The 22,617-nt window shown below is 40.2% G+C and overlaps 1 protein-coding gene across 15 annotated transcripts in view; it reads right to left on the bottom strand.

Annotated features, from left to right (window-relative positions):
* Positions 1 to 380: 380 nt before the first annotated feature.
* The window catches only part of TCF12 (transcription factor 12), a 162,768-nt gene continuing 140,531 nt past the window's right edge, over positions 381 to 22,617 (bottom strand). For 8 of the 15 annotated variants that reach the window (XM_027881498.1, XM_027881499.1, XM_027881501.1 and 5 more), the window contains 8 exons: positions 18,737 to 18,810; positions 17,741 to 17,812; positions 16,809 to 17,015; positions 10,149 to 10,263; positions 9,138 to 9,309; positions 7,596 to 7,828; positions 4,289 to 4,442; positions 381 to 2,670 (listed from right to left, as the gene is read on the bottom strand). In XM_027881498.1, coding sequence (XP_027737299.1) covers positions 4,300 to 4,442; positions 7,596 to 7,828; positions 9,138 to 9,309; positions 10,149 to 10,263; positions 16,809 to 17,015; positions 17,741 to 17,812; positions 18,737 to 18,810 — 1,016 coding nt within the window. In that variant the 3' untranslated portion in view covers positions 381 to 2,670; positions 4,289 to 4,299. The remainder of the gene's footprint in view (positions 2,671 to 4,288; positions 4,443 to 7,595; positions 7,829 to 9,137; positions 9,310 to 10,148; positions 10,264 to 16,808; positions 17,016 to 17,740; positions 17,813 to 18,736; positions 18,811 to 22,617) is intronic. The other 7 variants (XM_027881508.1, XM_027881512.1, XM_027881506.1 and 4 more) reach the window with 5 other exon arrangements.

Genomic DNA, 22,617 nt, shown 5'->3' with positions numbered 1-22,617 from the left:
TTGGCACTGACCTTCACTGCACAGAGGGGCTCAAATATGAGACCCTTTCTTCAGGACAGGCCAAGTGAAGGAACAAAATGAAGAGAACGAGCCTTACGGAATCAGCTTCTGCTCCCAGTCTGAGTCTGCCTCTGCAATGCCCTTCCTGCCCTGCACAGCAGCAAACACAGCTCAGGCACTGCTGCTCCTCAGCAACCTGGGAATTCCTGTACTGCCTTCCAGGGAGGAGCAACAACCTTCTTGTGCCTGCAAGACGCTCAGTTCCTTGGGAATGTGTTCAGGCTGTGTTCAGATCCAGGCAGAAGATAGTTTTCTAGTGTTTTTCAAGCAACACATTGCCCATAAGGAGAGAAATTTAAAAAACTCACTGATTTACCATGTTAAAAAAAGATGGCACATTTATTGCTACATAAATGTTATATACATAGTGTTTTCTGTTACATTGACAGAAATTTTTTGAACTTCTTGCTGCTGGTTGGAAAGGTTTATCAGCAATACCTTGAAATTTGACACAGGGTACAAATCTGCAATAAACCAACAATGGAAACTGGAGAACAAGATGAGAAGCAATTCATCTCGGACAATTAGCTCTTACAATACTCCATAGGTACTACACGGTATGCTAGAACCCTACTATGGTCTTACAATGCTATTGTAAATTTCTGATATTAATGAACAGGTTATGGTAAATAACCCTACATTTTTACTACCTAATATAGTAAAATAAAGTAAGAAACTTTTTACTGAAAACTTTTTTGATTTCAAAAATCTAGAAAGAGTAATATTTAGAATTCAAGAAATTTTCTTACAAGATTATTGTATAAAAGACTAGCTACAGTGAAAAATAAGCCAAATGTTTTTTTCTTTCTATTTTATGAAGGAAAGCTTCTGGGCATACTGCAAAGTCTAATATAGCCAAAAAGACAACAAGCTTAGAAGGAAAAAGGCCAGGCAGTGGCACGTGATCACTTTCACACGTCATAAGCAACAAATTCCGTTTAGCTGATAAACACTGAAATGAAGAACAAGGCCACAGATATAATCAGGTGTTATTGGATGATATATGCAAATTAAAGTAATAGAAATGAGTCCACTAATTCCACAAACTGTTTTGTTAGGAACCATCCAAAACATGAGCTTAAATTCATTAGTTTATTTTATCAATCCATCCTTTGTTCTTTCAAATTAAATGACTTCATAAAAATCATAGTTTTGTTCCTGTTTTGTGTGTGAACCAATTGCCAGTGATGAAAGATGCACTATATAAACAATAGCTCAGACAACCTTGGCTTAGGAAATTTCCTCCCATGGTCATTGCAGTGGAAGACAGTTTCCATGGAAGTTCAAAGGGATTTTAACCATTTCAGCACATCTGTGACAAAGGAATACTTACGGACACTGTTCTGGTGGAGAAACATTGAAAGGTTTAATGCTAATATGGCTTGGGACATTTAGGGGCATTTGTTTGCATTTGATTCACACTGGTTTTTCTCCACTGACAAGCCATACAAGGTGACATGATCGTTAATGTGCACAGGAAGGAAAAACTGGTGACCATTGCTCTCAGATTCCATTACATAATTAGCCCACCCTGCTGGTGGTTATATCATCACACTACCTGCCATGGTGAACTCAGGATTTTATATTCACCAAAGTTACAGCCTGAAAAAAATCTCCTTTGTATTTTAATGCATTTTGTGCTTACATACAGCTAACACTTTACATGTACTATATGTAGTACTTACTGCTCGGAAAACAAAGCAACTCTAACAAAGTAGATTCTCCCCACCCAATTTACACTTCACGTTACAAGCTTTACTATGAAGCCTAGAAGCCTAAAAAGGTTTTGTTTATAATTAGAAAAAAAAAATGTTTGAGGAAAGTCTGAGGGAAAATAAAAATCACTTTTTAAATCCAAGAAGCGTTATGGTCACAGTATTGCTCCTGCCTGCAGCCTTCACGAAGCCTCTGAGGGGCTTGAGGCACAGAGCTCAGTATGGAAGGGGAACTATGACCATAACTGTTCAGATTACCAGAGATCAAAAATAACATAAAAAAAAGCTATACCAAGGAATAGTTTCCTATTGCATGGAAAACACTAGTCATATGGCAAAAGGAGAGGAAAGGACAACAAAAGACTTTTCCCTTCCTTTTTTAAGACACTAATAGGTATGCTGGGAATGCTACGGGTCGACGGTTGTCACTGCTTTGTTCTCTGAATGTGAACAGCTTTAGTAAATGCTGGCATTCAGCTGAAATTTTATCAGCCTTTAACATGTTAACTTTTCCCTTTATATGTAGACCTTTACAGTTCCATAACAATAAATAAAATTTGTAGTTACAATGCATTTGTCAATTCAGTTTAGGCACAAGGCAACTTCCACAATGAGTGGAGAGATCACAACAGTCTCTGATTGTGCAGAAGCGACACACTGCTTGCAACAGAATGATATGTTCAGAGTATCTCATGGGCTGAAATTCTGTCTGAAGATCTTGTATCTTCAATCCTGATGCAGGTGTTGACCAGTAGCTTTGATCATAAGATTGCATTTGGGTTTCGTGCTTCAAGTGTTTTCTCCTGTCAGGTTTGTGTCTTCATATAATGTTAGTTGTCTGTGTCCTTGTGAAGAAAGGTCACCTTCTGTGTATCCTACCAATAATTCTGGAATTCTAGAAGGAAATTTGGGAGAAGAAAGGGGTATTAGGAAAAGAACCACTAAAAAGCTTCATATTGACATTAGAGAACTAATTTAAACTGGATCTGGTGTAATTTTCAGTCAGTTAAGTGCAAAAGAAAATCACACTGAGAGGCCTTGAAATCCTTCTTCCAGAGACATCCATACTGAATATCATATATTGAACAATTACTCTCAAGAACCTTCTGTTTGGCCTCTCTGGATGTGGGAGAAAGAACAATCTGCACATCTCAGACCTTCAATCTGTGTTTGACTTTGTTCTCTAAGCCAGGCAGCTCCTTCCCTCCCTCCTGCTGAAGGTGCATTGCCATGAGCAGGCTTTTCCTCTCAGTGTCACCCTTCAGTCTTCTAACAACGTTACTGCTACCACAACAAGCGAAGATAGCAAACTTCTGAGAGTGGTTCTTTGTATGGCAAGAACAGCATGTCAGTTGCTGTAAACCAAGAGTTATCTGACAATTCAGAAGGTGTCTATTGCTCTGGCATCAAATGAAACAAATTAAAGAAATTCAAATCATTAAAGCTTAAAGAAATTCAAAGAAATTCAAATTTACTTTCCTAAAAAGAAACCCCACTTTGTTTATGAAGAAAAAAGCTGCCATAAGGGATGAGGAAGAAGGCTTTGAATAAGGCCTGATTTCAAAGCCATTTTGCTGCTTTCTACCAACATCAGATAACACTAAACTTCCATGAGATATATCCTGGCAAGATACCTTTACCTGAAGGTAAAATAGAAATAACCCAGTCTATAGACATGACAACAAAAACCCTCTTGAAATACAACATTTAGTTAAATTACAGATTAAAATAAGGGCACTGAACCCAATCTTCTTTTTCAAAGTGGCAATAGCTCTACTGAAATACTCAGAATTTTTTCTTTTTAAAATCAAGTTTTTCCCAACTATTTAGAAACCCAACCAACAAGCCATAATAAAGCCTAACAAGACAAATATTCCTGTAGGGCCTCCCATCGGCGGGTTTAACTGAGCTGGTATGTTCTGGGCCACACGGGACTCTTGGACACCGATCTACCTTGCAAAGCTGAAAACATCACTTTAAATCTTCACTATCTTTACTAACACAGATTGTGACTTAAGACAGTTCACAAGCTCTGCTGGGCAAATGAGAGGAGTTACAACGACTGGCCTTGAGCCAGACAGCAAATCTCTCTGGGATGAGGAGTCTCTCAAACTGTCTGCATCAGCCCTGGGAAACAATAGGTGGATTTTTAAATGAACTAATGTGATATTTAGACCATTTAAAGATGTATAATTCATCTCTATTATGCTTGGCTTATCTAGCAAGCTGTTCACAGCTCCTCTGATGTCATGCCAGGAAGGCCACCTGAGCCAAGAGATGTAGCCATTGGCAACAACGCCTGGAAAGAAAGAGACTCTGACGACAATTTCTTGGGGTTTATTATAGAACTAAACAAATCTGGACACTTTTGCTTTTGCTCAGCTATGACAGGACTTGAGCAGCACAAAGAACTTTGGTGCCTCTGGCAGCTCAGAGATTAAAACCCAACATACCCAGGTATCTCCCAAGTTTTAGGCAACACAAGAAGAGTCGTTCCCCGAGGGCAGACGTACCTGGCTGGTGTTCACATATGACCCATAGGGTTGGTAGTTTCACTCAGGCCAGGGTGGCTTCCTGGGTGTGGTGTTGGCGGCTCTGCCGATACGGCAGAAACTTTTTCTTCTTCCCTTCTCTTAAGGCAGGCTGCTTTAGGGTTTAGGTTCCGTTCTGCAACACAAAACATCACTTGTTACATCCCATCCTCTGCCACCAAGGGGAATATCCTGACGTGAACCGCTGGAGTGAAAACAGCTCTGCAGCTTCCCCTCCGGAGCTGCCGTCCCTGTGCACACAGGCAGGTGTCTAAAGCTGCAGCCCAGCACTGCTGAGAGTCCCGCCACACATCTCCTCAACTGGTATTTAAAAAAACCCAAACAAACAAACAAACCCACACTTTCCTGGCTGTCTACACACACCTTGAAAAACTTTAAAAAAGCACCTCCTTTATCACCTTAAGTCACTGAAGTGCAAACTGGGAACTGTCTGTAATTTACAATGTAATAAAATGGAGATTCCTGCATTTTGCTGGCATGCTGAGGTCACACCAAGCTCTCTGACATCACAGGGCTTTAGTGATGTTACTGCTCCTTTCTTCCCCATCAGTATTGCCCAGCTGTTAGAACAGGGGAGGCAGAATGCCCTAAACTGATAGTTCTCACCATCCCCTCAAGCCTGGGAGATCACCTTGTGCCCACCCCAGCTCAATCAAAACAATGTGATGACAGTCACACAGAGCTGGAGGATTATTTTTTTTTCCAAACCGTATTTCCTCTCACATTAAAGTCAGTGCTTTATAATAACCAGCTGTGGACCAGCTATCAAGGTATTTCCATCAGTATGTTTCCACTTCCCCACTTAAGCTTCAATAGACATAGATTTGGATCTAGTTTTCAAATAATGACAGTTTATAAAAGTCGACTGTTCCTGTTCTTCAAAACGGCTTTTCCAGAATCAAAACACAGAAGATGTAAATCGCAGTGGCCCAGAAGACACACAAAAAGGGGGTAATATATTCCACTGTTGAATTTAATCAACATTTTGAGGTATTTTTCTCGCTGTCAGTGAATTCTGTTTTGCAGTTGGAGATGGCAGATACAATTATAACTGTAAGAACACTGCCAAAATTGAACAGACAGCATGAGCCCTTCTCCTGCCCTGCACAAGCACCCCTCTAGAACTGCAGTTTACTGACCCCTGTGCATTTTAAAAGGGGTAGAATCCATCTCATCTGACAGAGACTATTTTGGATGGACTTGATAATTCTGCTGTCACCAAAGTCATTATCAACAGCCTCCTACTGCATTTCCTTGAACACTCCTAAAGAGTCTACTGGAAAAAAAAGCTGCTAACTTTTCTCAGTCACAGTTTTCTTTGTCTAACTGTGGCTTGCCTTGAAGTTTTAAAGAAGATTTAATTATGTGGAAACTTTGAAAGGAAGTTAATTTGCAGTGATTTAGGAAATGGAGATAAAAACGCTGGCCCACAGTGAGAGCTTCAGTCTGAAATGGTTCACTCTGAATAGCATCAATCACAAAATGAGGAGCTTCATTAGCAGCAGGGAGTTGATGCAATTATATAATGCACTGGGAACGCTGCTCTGAGCACCACACAAAGCTCTGGTCAGTCCCGTTGGGAACAGGTGCAAGGGCAGGGATAAACTGGGAACACGGGCCCTGTCCTGACAGGCACCAGGAGCTGCCAGGGCAGCTCAGAGGCACCCGGGGTGACACGAGGAAGGAAGAGTTCTCAATTTACACTGCCTGTACAATGGGGCCAATTTAGCTGTTAGCACATTTGGAAAAAAGATTTCTACCAAAGACACAAGGTTTGGAAGCAATCTCTGACCAAGGAAAAAGTGATGTATTAATTTTCACATGGAGCTTTCAGTGGATTACAGAACCTGTAAGAGCAGGGAGATGGACTTGAAGCTCTTTAAAGATCAAAAAACATGATTAATGTTACTCTGACTTCCTCATCATACTCAACATTATCTTCTAGACCACGGCAAGCATTTTTAGACCAAAACGATTCCCAAGATCTAAGCCTCAGAGATGCTAAGACTAGGTTATCCAATGGCCCCAGCTGGGGTCTCCTCTGCAGAGCAGAGTTGCTCTCTGTGCCTCACAAGAGCTCAGGCTGGAGACTGCGTGTTTCTTTATTAAAACTGGATCAGTAAAACTCTGCCTGAAAACACAACATCTCATCCCTGCTGCGCAGTAGGTAAGCCTGTCTCAAGTTTGTCACTTTGTCACTTTCAGCTGAGGAAATGGAAGTAAAACAAGGTAGACAAAAATAAAACGTTGGTATCACTCAGTGATACCAGTGATTCAAAGATACAGTGACTGAGCAAAGACAATCACTGACATCATCCACGTCTGACAGACTTTTCCAGTCACTTGCTGCACTTAGACCAGTGGGACACTAAAGAAGATGGTTCTTCACAAGTCCCAAACAGCAGAACGTGAGGACAATCCCCAGTAAGTGCCAGAGACACAGAACAGATGAGACTGTTTCCATTGGAAGGGACCTACAACCATCATCCAGTTCAACTGCAGGACCAGCTCAGGGCTGACCACAAGTTAGAACAAGGTGCCCCAGAACTTCAACACATCTTTGACAAAAGTTGAAAGGAAGATTAGAAGTCAACTGTGGCTTCACTGAGACATGAGAATGGAACAGTTGAAGAACTGAGTGTGACTCGCAGAACCATCTCTCCTTAAAAGAGTGAATGGCAAAAAGCAGTCTTCCTTCTGCACCTACCAGCAAGGCTATTGTCTTCTCATAGAAAAATTTAAAGGAATCAGGGGAAGAAAATTCATGCAAACCCAGCTCTGATTCAATTACAGTACAAGTAGGTTTCCTCCCTCCTCAGTATACATTTAATTGAAAAATCTAAGGAAACACATAAAGTCATTCCAGTTTAACATTTCAAAAATGTGGGGTTCATCTTAAAATAGATCTCTTATTCTTGCTATAGCCTTTATACCACAAAACAAGTGCTGATTACAATTTAAAGCAAGATGTGTCAATATTTTAGTTAACCAATTTACCATGAAAAGTGTAATCACTTTTACCATCTTTAGGTGAAGAGATGGCTAATTGTGCAGCAGGGAGAAAGGTCAAAGTATAAACTTCAGACTCCCTCCTTTCTCTTTTTTTTTTTTTTCTTTCTTTGAAAGTAATTCTTTGCTCTTCCTAAAGAACTTCAGCATCGTTACAGAACAGAAAACATACTTTTAATAGCTCTGCGTTTTTTTGTGCAGGTTTCAATGGACCAGCACTGCTCCATAACCAAAGGTACCACACACCCAGGGCACTGACCTCTCACTTGCTGCTCCAGACTGAGGATCACAGCCACAGCCTGGTGGAGAATGAGCAGTTTCGTCTGCGGTTTCTCACTCTTCAGGTGGAGCTGACACATCCTGCCCAGCTCCTTGAACGCCTCGTTGATGTCTCGGACACGCAAACGTTCCCTGGCATTGTTTGCCATCCTTCTCTCCTTTTCTCTTTCTATTTTCTGCTCTGGGTTTAAATCCTCATCTTCGTTAGTACTGCTGCAAGAAAGCAGAAATAACAGTATATTGAAATAGCACTGGGATTCCAAACAAGTGACCCTGCTGCTGGCTCAGAATTTTCAGTTGATGAGATTAAACTTCCCACTTAATCCATTCCATGAAGAATATTTAACTAAGGAAGTGTTAGGTATCAATGCTTAAGTTTTCAAGGCAATTTTTGTTGCTCCTACCTGTTACTGAAATAAATGTTAACTGGCTTCTGCCTGAAGAATATCCACAGAATATTGCCTATGGCAGGTAAATGTCTCTAAGAAAAGCTGTGGCAATGCACTGCTCTTTAAAGCAAAAGATGTACCCAGACTACCACTTGACTCAGGTACTATGACTGGTCAGATAAAGAGGTAACTCAGCCATCTTGTCAGGTGAAGAATAAATCATTTTTAACTAAGTTGTGGCTACTTTCCAATACATCAGCTTAGATAAAAAGGCATTCAAGGGATTTTCAATTTCATGTGCTTATTAAAAAGTTTCAGTTCTGTTAAAGACCTCACTGGGCAATTTTAGAACTACTTTTAGTTCTCCTACTCATTGTAGAACTAAACAGTTACATTTAGAATTCCTGAACTGCCTCAAATGATGTCAAGTTGCAAAGTCTTTTTTAATATAGCACTGTCCAATTTAGTCTAAAAACTGTGCAAAACCTCTGCTCCACTAAAACTAACACACTAAAACTAACACACTAAAATGCCATTAGACATGTGTGATGATACAGACTCAGCTGCCTGTGATTGCAAAATTCTGATTGTCCACTGTTATCTCAAATTTCAACACTTGTGCCAGGCCTATCAGGCAGATCCAGAAGCATTTTACCCAGTGTTAGCTCCACGTTTTTTGTCTGTGGCTTGGGAGGGGACAAGTTTCAAGGGGATATTCAGCTCTGGTGTTCAGCCCATCTCCAGGTTATCAGCCTGCAGCTCTCCATCGCTACAAACTTACATTAAGAGGCAAAGCCCTGCCCCAGGTACAAAGTATCGCAAATTTCTAACATTCCCCATCCTCTGGGCTGGGCTGGGCAGGGCCCTCTGAACCTGTTACTACTTAAATGTACAGGCAGACATCAGGCATGGCACTAACCTAAAGGAATGAATATTTTCAGGTGATTTCCCCAGAAAATCCTCTACCTTGTATTTAAATAGATACCAATACTGTAAACATTTTCTCTCTGTCACTGCCTGTTGGTACCTGCACTGGTTACACAAAGCCTTGTAATAAATTTATCAAACTCAAGGACAATGTGCTACAGAGCATTGACAAAGAACAAAATCTCTGGGTCACGTCAGCAACACACCTTGTTCTGCCTCTGGAGGAGACCTTGATATCCTTCTGGGAGGACTCGTCATCTGATTTCATGTCATCCGATGAGGGCGGTTCATGGATATTCTCATCCTTCTCCTTATGTTCAGACTTGATTTCTGTTGGACCTATAGCCACAGACTGGCTCTGTAGGCCACCCGACAATGCTGCAGGAACCAGAGAGCAGAGTGAGTGTCACAGCACTGAACATTTCACAGAACCTCACGCAGATAATGCGGATCAGAGGCCAAAGCTGAGTAGAAGTCTTGGGAACACAACAGGAAACACTGTGCTCTGGGAAGAGACACGAGAAATCCTGGTAACACTGCTGCACTTGGACACGTGTCATGGCTTATAAAGTGACTGCAATTCACAGAGAGGCTTGACTGGTAACAGCCTAATCTAAGAAAAAACACTGTTTAAAACAGAAGGACCTTTAGTGAAGTAAGGAAATTTGCACCTCATGTCTGGGCTGCAAATTTAAAGGCAGAGCTGCAGTGCCATAGAGGCTTGGGCTTAGGCTGGATGTGCAACACACCCCTCCTCCCTCAGTGGTGCTGGCACACTGATAAATAAGCTGACTTCCATTTTCTGCAGTTTACTTGTTTAGGCTAAAACCAGAAGGAAGTGTAAACACCGGTGTGGAACAACTTCCTTGTTTTGGCTGGACTGAACTCTGGTCTCGGCTCACTCCACAACCCTCCTGGATGATCTGGAAATGGCCACAGCTCTGCAAGTGGATTGTAGCTCCTTACGCTGGAAGAATGTGTCTGTCATGCAGTCCTCTCTTGAAACTCCACTGGGAAAAGTCTTAGACAGGGATGCCCAACAAAATTGTTGCAGGAATCCCTAACAGTGGTGGTATATAGGATTTATAATTAATTTCTATTTTTTAACATTATCTATGTCCCCATCTCCTGCACTGCCATCATTTTACCACGATCTACAGCCTCACTGCCCCTGGATTGCTGCAGGCCCCATTCAGCATTTAGGACTGGAAAATTACCTCTGTAGCTGTCCTGTGTTTTATGATTTAGTTCTGTGCTCTGAGCAGAAACTGTACTGGGAAGAACTGAGTGGTTGCTGTTGAGGCTGACACCTTCTTCCCGGTGAGTCCCAACCTAAAGCAAGGCAAAGCAAAGGTTTCTATTAAAGATGCAATTCAAAGAAACAGTCCAAAACCAGAAGTTTCAAAGACTTCAAGTGTTTGCTGGATCAGAGACCTGAGTTTAAAGTCCTCACTCAGAGAAGGAAAGACTTGGTTGAAAGATGCTGTCACACTAAACCACCTCTTAGCCCTTGCTGGACTGAGCTGTGCCCCAAGCAGTGACCAGCACCTGTCTGAAATAAAGTCGCGACCTGGCCAAAATTTTTTCCAGTATTTCCCCATAGAACACTATGGAATTTCCTCCCTGCTTTACACCTGAGGGGTTGAAGATCTGATTAACTTCTGCTTGCAAGTACTTATATGTTGATCCTTCAAAGAAAAGGATGGGCAGTAACAGTCTTCACCCCGTGTGAAAGGTGCAGACACTGCCCTATGCCCAGGGATGCAGACACAGACACACAGACACTCATGAAACACATACACAGCATCATTTCTCGTTTGCTGAAGCAGGATTAAGAAACTACTGGATCTAACATAAAAACATTATTTTATTCACTTAAATAATTCTCTCCCATTTTCCTTCTTTCTCAACTAAATAGATTTAGTTTAGTCCCATTACAGAATCTTATCATACACAAATAATCTAGGCATCTAACTGCTCTTACCACCTATTTCCTAATCTGCTCCTTCGTAATAAATTTGAGCAGCAAGCATTGAGATGAAGAGTCTTGAAAAATTCTAATTTTGCATAACTTGAATTAATGGTACTTATGTAAGACAGCCATGAGTGTGCATACCTAACTTGAAGAGGCAATTTGTTAAAAAACTGCTGCTCAATACAGAATACTGTTATCAACTTCTATTAAAAAAAATATTTTTTGTTTGAGAAAGAGGTAAAGACACACTGCACAGAGTTAAATGATTTGGAACACAGACTGTTTAAAGCTTTTGATTCCTAAAGACAAAAAAGTCTTTAAATATTTATACTATAACCAATATAATACAATTAAACAGTTAAAAAACTGAACAAAGATGAGGGATTCTACTATTATTTGTATAGTTACAAAAATTGGCTACAGATGAAGCTTTTTATTGGAACAGTAGCAAACATGTCAACTAGAAGATTAAGCCTTTAATTAAATAGGTTTATTGCCTGGAGTTACACATGAGAACCACTGTTTTTCAATAAATCCTTCAATCCTAGTAAACTGCTGAGCTTTGAATCCCTCTTGAGTAATTAATGCAGCTTTTACCTTTCATGTCTTAGTATGGGTTTTACCCAGAGAGAGATAAATACCCTTATGCAAGTTTATCCTTTGTTTAATATACACTTGTTCCTGTAAGCTAATGCACAGGAACAAAAAAGGAAAGGGGGAACCTCCCCCGACAACCCACAACTAATATCAGGTCATTCCGGGCTGCTATTTGTATCCATTGTTCTGCAGAAAATCTCCTCTTGTATTCTGTGCAATATCTGTTGCTATTTCAAGTATATTTTTATCTTCCTTTGCGTGTAATAGGCTTTGTTTGTGAGAAGTTCTACTCTGGGTACAGTTATCCGGCTCCTGCCAGAGCCATGAACTCACTGCGAGGAAGGAGCAGAGCTCGAGTCTTTCAGCCTGAAAGACAAAACTCTTTAACACGGGAACGTGAAGCTCATTCTCCACACTGAGCTTTCAAAAACGAGTCTTTCCCTAATTCTGCCCTGCAGGTTGTGTGTTTTATTTTATTCTTCTGGTCATGCTTAGTCCCAACACTTGAGGGTGCTTTTATTCAAGCTACAGACTATTAATCGCTTCAGGGCCAGGTCTGTTCTGAAGCCTACTTCTTAAAAAAGGCAAAAATTTTTTAAAGCTGTGTACAAACATAAAAGCTGCCAGAAACATGGCAACTTTCAAATCTAGAGCTAATCTAAAGGCGATAGATTAGCAAATCAGCTCTGACAAAGACAGAAAATAGATTAGAAATAAAAACTGAATGCAAGTCCACGTTCCAGTCCTTTGAAACCAAGACAGACATACAATTCAGATTAACAAGATTTTTACAGAAATCCTAAGAGATAAAATGTTACAAAACTGACCATAACAATGGTTTTTATCTCTGATTTAGGATCCACTAGAAAATCCAAACTGGCAAACAAAAAAACCCAAATCAAAAGACTCGTTGAAAGTCGCAGAGGCCAACAGCTGTTTTCTATAGGCACAACTGATCGGTGACTACTTCCAGGCAGCAAATTGGGTCTTCAGTACTTTTAAGTATCGAGTTTGGAAAATTCAGTTTCCTTCCCCCGGACTCTCACTCACAGACCAAGGGCTGTCCCCATCTGCATTTCAATAGAGCAACCTCGGGCTTCCTTTAAGTCTCCTGAAAGGCGTCTGAGCCCCTCAGCTCCGCGGCCTCACAACAAACGGGCTCTAGACATGTTTTATCGCTGTTATTTATAAGTAATTCTGAGTCAAACGCTTCCCCAGCGCCAAGGTCCGGCCCCAGGGGCACCGCTGCGGGGCAAGACCTGCTCCCCGGGCCCCTCTGGTCCCGCTCGGTCCCCGCCCGCCCATCGCTGCGGCCCCGGGCCCCGCACGGCCCCTGCAACGCCAGGACTTCATTTCATAAGCAAACAAACTCGGAGTTAATTCATTCTCCCATGCGCTAATCCAGCCTTGTTTCCATGATCCCTCACAAGCAAACCCCGCAGGCTCCTCAGCCACACAAAATGGGAGACGAGCGGAAGGCTGGGCTCCACCACAGAGCTCGCACTACACTCTGCTAAGTCTGAGGAGCGCTCGGCACAGACACCGCCTTTGTTACAAACCTCTTTAAATCACTCCCCTCTGCATGTTTCTTCTACACAATGCCAACCCAGCATTCGGGGTTCACAGCAAATCAAAGACGTCACAACTCGGTAAACCGAGTTTGAGAACAACAGTAGCCCTGCGTGCAAGTCTGTAAGTCGTAATTTACCGGGTGAACTGTATTAATTTTTATGCATTTCAATAAAGACTTGTACATATGACAATCTGCAGCCCTGGTCACAATTGCAAGTTTTAAAAAAAAAAAAAAAAAAGAGTGCAGAATGTATCTCGATTTTGGTTGATTTAAGTGGTAACATTTGGGATCTGAAACCAGAAAACCAGTGAAGTATTTTAGGCAACTAAATAAAAACTAGACAAATCATGGGCACTGATGATACACGACTGCGTGTAGGAGAACCGAGAGTGACACGTGGGGAAAGGACAACCTTTGTCCTGTTAACATTGGTTCTGCAGCTCACACTTCAGTTTGATAATTCATTTTGAGCACTTGGCAATGAAAGCTTTTGAGAACTAGAAAATAAAAATACACTGCGAGTCTTTAAAACATGCACCTTTCTAGCCATACATTAACACCATTTTAACTAAGGGGTGCATAATTAAGACAATGAAAAGGGCTTTGGAATCAAGATTTTTACACTTAAGACGACTCAAAGTTGCTCAGTGGGAGCACAATCTCTCTAGAGAAGCACCAAAGCTGGAAGGGGTTGAACAAGAGGCAAGGTTGGTGTTGGCAAAGCTGCTTAAACTGCCCTTTGGTGCTTCTACGAGAGCAGGCACAGGGCACAAAGGGAGATCACCAGTCTTAGATTCCTCTTATACCTGAAAAAACCCTGTGACTTAAGGATTGAGTTTCATCCTTAACTAAGTTTTCAGGTCTTTTATTTATTTATTTTTAATCAGTTCAGGCTGTTCTTTTTCCATTGTATTACAATGACAAATAAAAAGCAGCTTGAATAAGAACAAAAAGTATTACTTCTTAACTTTTCAATAATACATGAAATAAAACACAAATCAACTTCAAAGGCCAGTTAGCAAATATTTGATGAGTTTGAGATATTAAAAATCTATTTGAATAAGTCTAATGGCCAGCCCAGCTAAAAAGAAAACAAGACCATTCAGAGCAAGCAGGAAATGAAGTCAACTAGAGCTGTAAAATAAATCTGGCTCAAAAATTAAGCAAATGTTAAAATAAAACCATGCCTGGTTACACTAATTACATAAAAAGGAGTTAAATTACTCATTTCCTAGCTCCTTCTGCCAAGATCATCATCTTCAAGGGAAATTAAATTTATTTTTTTCCTTTTTTTTTTTTTAAAGAGCAAAAACGTTTTGTGTAAAGATCCCACACTCCTTCAACAAGGAAGTTTCATTTAGTGCTGAATTCCAGTGAACATTTCTTGACCCTATGTCAAACAAAACATCAAAAATAGGTAATCATAGGTAATCGCCCTTATCAATGTTGACATTTCTCACTATGTTAGCCTAATACTAATTATTTTCTTAAAATTTACTAGAGGTCATCTAAAGTAAAGCAGTATCTAAATCCTGCATGGAGCCTAGATCTTATAGTTCAGGTTGTCTGTCAAATTCCCTGCTCTCCCACATTTCCCATTTAAAAATCCCCCAGCCTAAGAGTGAATAATAGTTTGAAATTAATTGGCTATTGAAGAAGAATTCTCCCTCATACTTGGGGGGCATCGCTGCAATGCAGTCAGCACTAACAACCCACTCGTCTGCTCTGCCGCCAGATGTGCCAACCTCTGCTCTGGACGTATTTCAGGACTCCATCCTAAGTCATGCTGAGTTCCTGCAATTGCAAATGATGTCAAAGGGCACTCTTGGGGGACTGGGCAAGGCCACAACAGGATGCCTTCTGTTGGAGCCAATTATTCTGATGTAACAAAATTAAGGTTAATCCAAGGAATTCTTTAGCTGACTCACTTCTCGAGCCAAAACTGATCTGGAAGCTTGTTTCACCCAGTGAGGATGAAATGTACAATTAAGTATTTTTTTAATTTTGACTAATCTAAGTTTATTTCTAACAGACAACAAACATCTGCCAGTCAAATCATTAGATGATAAATCACGTCTATATTACATTTGAGCCACATGACCACATTATACTTGAGAAAATCAAGGAATCTTGGTCCATTCTGGAGAGTCATCTTCCACTGTCACCTATTTTAATAAAAACTGAGTTGATAAAATATTTATCACAGATTAGCTAAAAGAGAAACTGAGATTTTTATGGACATTTTGGCCCTATCTGCATTTGGCTGTGTCTGGCTGAGCAGTATCAGAAGGTTCCTCAAGTCAGAGAACAAGTTTGTCACCGCAGTTTTAGTCACTCACTTTACCCCACAACATCAAGACCACGGGAAAAGCAGCTTTCTTTTGTATGACTAAATTTCAGTCTATCCCAGAAGATGGTAGAATTCTAACAACATTCTTTAAACATTAAATCCCAGTCGGTATTAAGAAAAATTTCTCCAGTACTTGTGCATCACTTCGTTACTAAAAGTAACTGTGAACTTGTATAGAAACCTAAAGTTGGATGTGCATTTGGAAAGTCCCCCTCCCCACAGCCCCCAAACACACGCAGCTTATAGAAAGTCCCCGGTGCTTTTTGATGTTTACTGCAGTGGTCCTGAAATTAATATAAATGGATGTGTGACGTGCGAATGGGAGAGCCTGGAACTAATTCTGTTTTATAGAATACAAACCCTTCAGCAATCGGGGTACCTAATTATTTTGATGATAGGTAAAATTTTGCCTTGATCACACAGTACCCAGCTGTGAATCTGTTTTATAACAGAAAATTTCACAGCATGTAACTGGTCTTTAAAATTACGCTGTAAACATGCAAACACATGGCACCACTAAAACAAGCATGTTTTTAAGAGCTCTTTTTCCTCTAAGCATTTTTGAGAAGGGAGGAATGAAAAGGAAGAAAAAGGGAAGTGAGCAATGCTACAAATAGATTCGTTTACTGTGTAATGCTTTTAGCATATTTCTGATCTATAAAAAGCTCAACTGCATTTTTTCAGAACAGTTCACATTTTTAAAGAAACTAAAAGAGATGGATTGAATTATTTCACTCTTCTTGGGGATTAATCTAAAAGTTGTTTCCTTTCCATTGTTACTTACACTACAGCTGTGCTCAAACTCCTTTTCATTTATAAAAAAAGTTCAAATTTTGAGCCTGCGCACACTATGGTTCCACATTCCAACAGCTTCCTCCCAGTCCTCTGCCAGCATCTGCTATTGAAGACTAGTTCCAATTTACAATAAACAGCTTTTCCAGACCAGAACACTTGAAATTCAGTCCTTCTTGACTGCTTTTCCCATTCAATCTCCCTATTCACCATTTCAAGGAGAAAACGGTTCTGCCAATTATTACACATCTGGAAAAAATGCATGTATAAGCTGAAACGCTCTCAGCAGAAAGTTTCAGCTTTCTGCATATGGTCACAGCAGGATTTTATGGGCCACTGACCAGGCCAAAGTCTAAGTTTTCCCATCTTTTTCCTCCCCCTCATTTCTGTCCACCCCCACCCCACAGTCTAATTGGAAACCCATAGCAGGTGCAAGCTGTCTGCCATCTTTTCCTCCACAAGAATCTCGAGTGGTTTCTTCCGGGTAAATATTAGTCTTACAGCCCAGTTTTACCTCACTAGGCTCTGTGATAACTTAAAATGCATCAGCTGTAATTGTTTTGCATAAATATGTTTAAAAACATCATTACCATGGATGCTTGTCTGTTGGCTGTTACAAGGCTGGATGCTCCATAGTTGGAGTTCAGGCTTCCAATTGGCCCATTGTGGGATGGTCCCAATAAACTGTGGATGTCTCCATGGCCACCTGACAGGCTCGTTGAAGGCCCCACAGCGTGATTTCGTAGGACATGGATGGCATCATCCAGTCTGTCCAAGCGATCCTCCATCCGGGACTGCTGTTGGGATGCAAGAGGGACAGGAACAGCCATTACTGGATAAATCTGCAGGCTCCTCATGACGTAACAGATTCTACCACAGAGATATTAAAGACAGAAGATGAAATGCAGTATCAAAAGAGTATCAGAGAGCACCTACCAGCACTACAAACAAACAGGAAAAAGAAAATATTATCTGGAGATTTTGCCCAAGATAGCATTCATTCCACAAATAGGGGGCAGCTTTAAGAGTGAAGCTTATTATAAGGTTAATGCTACTCAGCTGCTATTACATGGCATGAACAAGAAAAAAGGAATTGCTACAAAATAAGCTATCTAAAGCAGGACAGAAAGACCATAAAATCAGCCTCACCACTTTCGAAACAATTAAGAGAGGCAGTGGCTTTTTGAGAACCTGTTTTACAAAAAAAAACTGGACAAAACTTTTAAGTTTCCATTTTTTAAAATGGATCTTCAAACAGATTTGATATTTCAGAAACAAAAGTGAGTTCTTTGTGTTATTGTAGCACAGTTTGTCTTAAAATTGCTTTCCTTTCAAAGGAAGACAAAAAAAAACCTCTCAAAGCAAAACCAATTCTGACACTGCAGCTCTCTAGAAAATGAAAGAGCAGGATGTTGAAGTAAAAAGATGGGTCATACACTACTCTAATTTAAGTTTTTAATGGGGAATCCGAAGGAAGCGTTAATTGAAACACAAAAAGGCACCATCTAAAGTGAAATAGTACCTCACAGACATCCTTTAAGAAGGACATTGCATCTTGCAAATGCTCGTGAAGTTGCTGTTCAACTCGATTTTTCTGGCAAAGTCAAGACAGAACAGGAAGCAAAGCACAGGTTAAGATTAATTCAAAAAAGAGGTGAGGAAACAGCTGATGTGCATGTCAGCAATAAATTGTTAGTTAAGTTAATGCAACAGAGATCTGATTATATTAAGATAAGAAAAGGCTAATATTTAACACCGCAGTTATGTTAGGATTCTAAGATGTATATAACAATTATATTTAATTGCAAAAACATTGAAGAAAAGAGATCCGTTTTAACTTCTGTTTTATTCTTGTTAGACAGAAAAAAAAGAAATTACATCTGTGGAAACTAGAAATATTAAACAGGTAATCAAAACCTTCCCTCAAATTTTCCCCCTTTCCTTCCCGATGCTGTATCAGAAATGTAAGAAGAAGTCAGTAACTTAAATCCTCTGCTGAATCCTCAAAAGAAGAAAATTTACAATGCTGTAGATTACTGCCTGTGTGTTTTTCTGTCAAACGTTTTATTAATGAATGAACATTCCCCAATAACAAATAATAACTGCAAATAAAATGTATTAATATTTTAATAACGATGTAACGCAAATAAGCCCGAGAAACAACCATTTGAGGGAGAGAGGGGGAAGGACAAGCAAATGCGGAGGCATGAAGTCTTTATCTTTCTCCAGCCTGAACTTTAGATAAGAATTAGCTATGGATTTGTGAAAAGGTACCAGAATCTCATAACAGCGCTTTAGCACCAGCTGTCCTCAGCACAGAAGCCTGATGCCCAAGGAACAGATGGTGAAAGACACACCCTGCACGTCTTATATTGTTCAACTGAACAGGCCATTTGTTAGCAAAGAATTCATTTGTAATGCTATCCTACTGTTTCCTTTAATGATATGCAGGATTTACACAAAACCAAGCCTTCAACTCTTAAGCAAAACGTCCCATGTTGCTCTCAACAATTCTTACCAAGGAGTGTAGAGAGTTTTCATAGTTGGGAGATGAGGGGGCTTGTCCTCCACTCCTGGACCACTGACTGGCACCTGCCAAAATCGTCTCGGTTAGTGCACAGATTCACACAGCACAAGTGGGAAGCAGAGGCACAGTGTATCTCAGTGTAATTAAACCCAGCATATTCTGCATAAAGGTAAGATGGCATATGGGCATACAAAGGAGGACAAATTCCTTCGTTCTGCCTTACTGAAAGGTAATTTTCATATCCTGGCATCTGTAGGGTTGGACAGACATACTGTCAGGGACAAAGCAGTGACATCTTCCAAGTACTTCAACATTAAAGATGTGGACTAAGCACACACCCCCCATATCTGAAATATCTGCCTTCTGCCTGTGTCACCATAAAAACCCTGCTGAATCCTGTTCAGGGTATGTAGGTGTATCTGTAACAGGGTTAAGATATACAACAAAAATATTTAAAGAAATCAAATAGACGCTACATTGAGGATAACTGGAAAACCACTTTTATGACACCTCTCCACTAAACAAGAAAATTTAAAACTAGATCTAAAAGCTTTCTTTATCTTGTTTAGTTGTACACTACACCATTTTAGATGATAATGCATTCCAAGTTTAGAACAGTAAAAATACACCTAAGTTATTCCCCTTTGATATTTCAGATATATTTAAAGTAGAGTAGCAGCTAAAGTCATTGATTGTGCACCAAATCAACAATTAAATCTATATTACCTATACACTGCAAATTCAAACACATATCCACTCTAGTCTGACATAAATATACCTAATTACCATGTAAATTTTAAAAATAATTAGATGTGAAATGCAATAACTAATAAAGCAGTACTTTTGACACAAAGCCTGAAGTAGTACAACATGCATTTTTCTCACCAACTAATAATGCATCTTTTATAAAGATACTACATGAAATTCTACGGCCATTAGAGACAGCTTCCTTTCAGCCATACAAATGTAATAATAAAGCAATTACATTAATAAATTATGGACATACAATCCAAAGCAGCTCATTAAAGGAAGAGCCTGTGGGCTTGTTCTTTCAATAACAGCCAGGGCTGTACGTCTGGAAAACTGGGAAAAGCTTTAATAACATTACAGTTCCTTTGTTCAGAGAGCTGCAACTAGTTACCTTTTAAAGACAAGGTTTTATTTAACAAAAAGAGAACAGCTTGCATAGCTATTAAAATACTTAAATATTTCATTTCTAATTAAAAAATAATAATAAAAATCTCCTATTTCATAAAAGTCCAGAGCTGCCATAATTGTGCTGGAATTCTCTTTTAAAACATAAGGAATTCAGCGAGTGAGTTTATAATTACCAATTTTCATTTCATACAGCTATTCTGGGTCTGGATCTCTAGTCTCCTGCTGCATTATTTTCACTTCTGAACTTGGGAATTATGTTTGGAGTCCCACTCATTTTGCAAAGCATTAATGAAACAACTTGAAAGTATTTTGGCTCAGCAAAATATTCAAGTTTTTATCTGGTCAAAACTCCATTTTTAGTGAGAAGAGCGTGGTCAGGAGCTCTCCGTGTGGCACAGCTGAGTGTGCTGCTTCCTGCAGGCCAGTGGGGCTGGGCACGAGGCAGGAAGGCAGTTCAGGAAGTGAACAGGCTGACAACAGGCTGTGCCCCTTGTCTGACACGATGGGTTGGGTGTTTTCCGGGGAAGCAGGTACCGATTCTGCAGTGTAAGCCCAGGACAAAACTCTGAGTGGGACGGCTCACAAAGGAGACAAAAAGCAAAGAGGAGAGGGAATAACCAACTCCTCCTCTCAAAGGCCCAGCACAAGTGCAACCCGTGGTTTGCAGCCACACCTCTGGCACGGCCAGGGCTCTTTCCAAACAGCAGCACTGGGGCACTGCCTTGCACTGGGGCACTGCCCGCACTGGGGCACTGCCCGCACTGGGGCACTGCCTCCGTGTCTGCGCAGGTTGCCAGATGGCACCGATTTCCTGCTTGCCTCATTCCACTCCCCCTCCTAGAAGTTTGTGCATGAAATCCACCAATTATGTTAAAAAGCATCCTGGCACCACAAGCCCTGCAATTAACAACTGCAGCTTTTAGTGCAGCACCAACATAGCAGCATGAAAAACACAAATAAGCCAGGCAAGTGTTAGGATTTACAGGGGTCACCGACAGCAATCACTGTAGTATTGTTCCTACTCTGAGTCTCCCCAACACTAATCCTCTGGCTCCCCTTTCAAACACATACTCGGAGCTACAGAGGGCTGGTTTTGCATCCTCAGAACCCACCAAACCCTCCCGAATACCTCTGATCCTGGGAGAAGGATTCTTAAAATACCAAGGCTCCCACCATTCAGATCCCCATATAAACCTCACATATATATACACACAATCATTAAAAGTATGCAAGAAGCTCAGCTCTGGGCATGTTCATGTAAAATTAGAAATTAAATGAGGGCAGGGAAGATGAGAGACACATTATTGTCTCATAATACTTGAGGGTTTCCATCAAGTTGTTCTCCAAGCTTTTACTTAAGTGAATGTAAAAATGTCATTAATCCTCATTCAGCAACCCAATGGTCCAACAGTTCAGTCACGAGACCATGAACCCCAACATCTCCTGATGGCCCTGTCTATCAGTGCCTTCCCTGGTAAACAGAGCACTCCTACTGTAATTTACAATTAAAGGATGGCTAAATTATGACTTAGTCAAATCTGCAATACTAGGAATGCCAACTAAACAAATACCTGACTGCAAAAGGGGAAAGTGACAATGAAGGCTAAAATGCTCCAAAATACATCATTTTAGCACACATAAAGCATTTGTTTTATCTGCAATAACTTTTTGGGTCAAGACAGAAAATGGCTACCAGGAGTATAAATAGCAATAAATGCAGTAGTAATTACTTCACATTGTGCTTCACTGTGTTCTTAGTGACTCATCTGGGAATAAAGATAAAAGTCCAGATTCATAAATGAAGGTAATTAACTACTGGAGCAATTTACCAAAGGCTTGATAAATTCTATATCACTGAAATTAAAGGGGGTGGGAGGGTATAAATGTGAAGCAGATGCTTAGTTTGAGCCTGAGAAGGATTGCACTATTATTTGCTTATATCTACTACTGTCTTAGCCACCAAAGTGCAAGTTTTGGAGAGTTTTACATTTGACACAGGTTGCAACAGCCAAAGGCAAAAACAGCAAAGGGAAAATACTAATTTTAGGGACCTCAGATTTGTATTCTAAACCCAGGAATTAGCTAGTGATTTCATGCTTACAAAATGAGGTGTGGTATCTAATCAGGGAACTCTTGGAAAAAACCCTCTTTGGGATCTTTAAAATTTTAAATACTTTGAAATGTCAAAACTCATTTCTTCCAGCCATAAAATATTTTCAGTATTTGCTTTGAAGTTAAAAAGAAAACAATAATAATTTTCTGATCTGATCTGCCTTTTCAGTACAACAGAATAGGCAAAACATTTTTTGTCAACTGTAATCACTAAATCAAAAATCCCATTAATCCCATCATTACTCAATTCAACACGGATTATTCAGTAATAGAAGAGAAATGCCCAAAGCAGCTGCTCAGGTAAGCCATGTCAGATATTCATTAATCCATTATGTCCACAGAAAACCAGAACAGTGTCCATTAAACAGGAGTGAAGTATGAGTGATGAAACTTTTGAGTGACATTGCATATATAGATATGCATATTCCCATCCATATGATTATGACTGCATTCTGCATGTAATACCTCTACTAATTTATCCTCTGAATTCCAAAAGCCTTGAGCTAAGCTCATTGTGTATCCTCTTCTCTTTAAGTTTATGTTATTGTTTTATAAAAAGCAAAACACTCTTGCAAAGAGGTGACCAATGGTCAGAATCCTGC

The sequence above is a fragment of the Empidonax traillii genome, unplaced genomic scaffold, assembly GCF_003031625.1.
Source record: "Empidonax traillii isolate 1590-97213 ecotype Southwest subspecies unplaced genomic scaffold, ASM303162v1 scaffold90:size2128546, whole genome shotgun sequence".
Taxonomy (NCBI): Eukaryota; Metazoa; Chordata; class Aves; order Passeriformes; family Tyrannidae; genus Empidonax; species Empidonax traillii.
The sequence above is the reverse complement of the archived record's forward strand: the minus strand, read 5'-3'. Positions and strand labels throughout refer to the sequence as shown.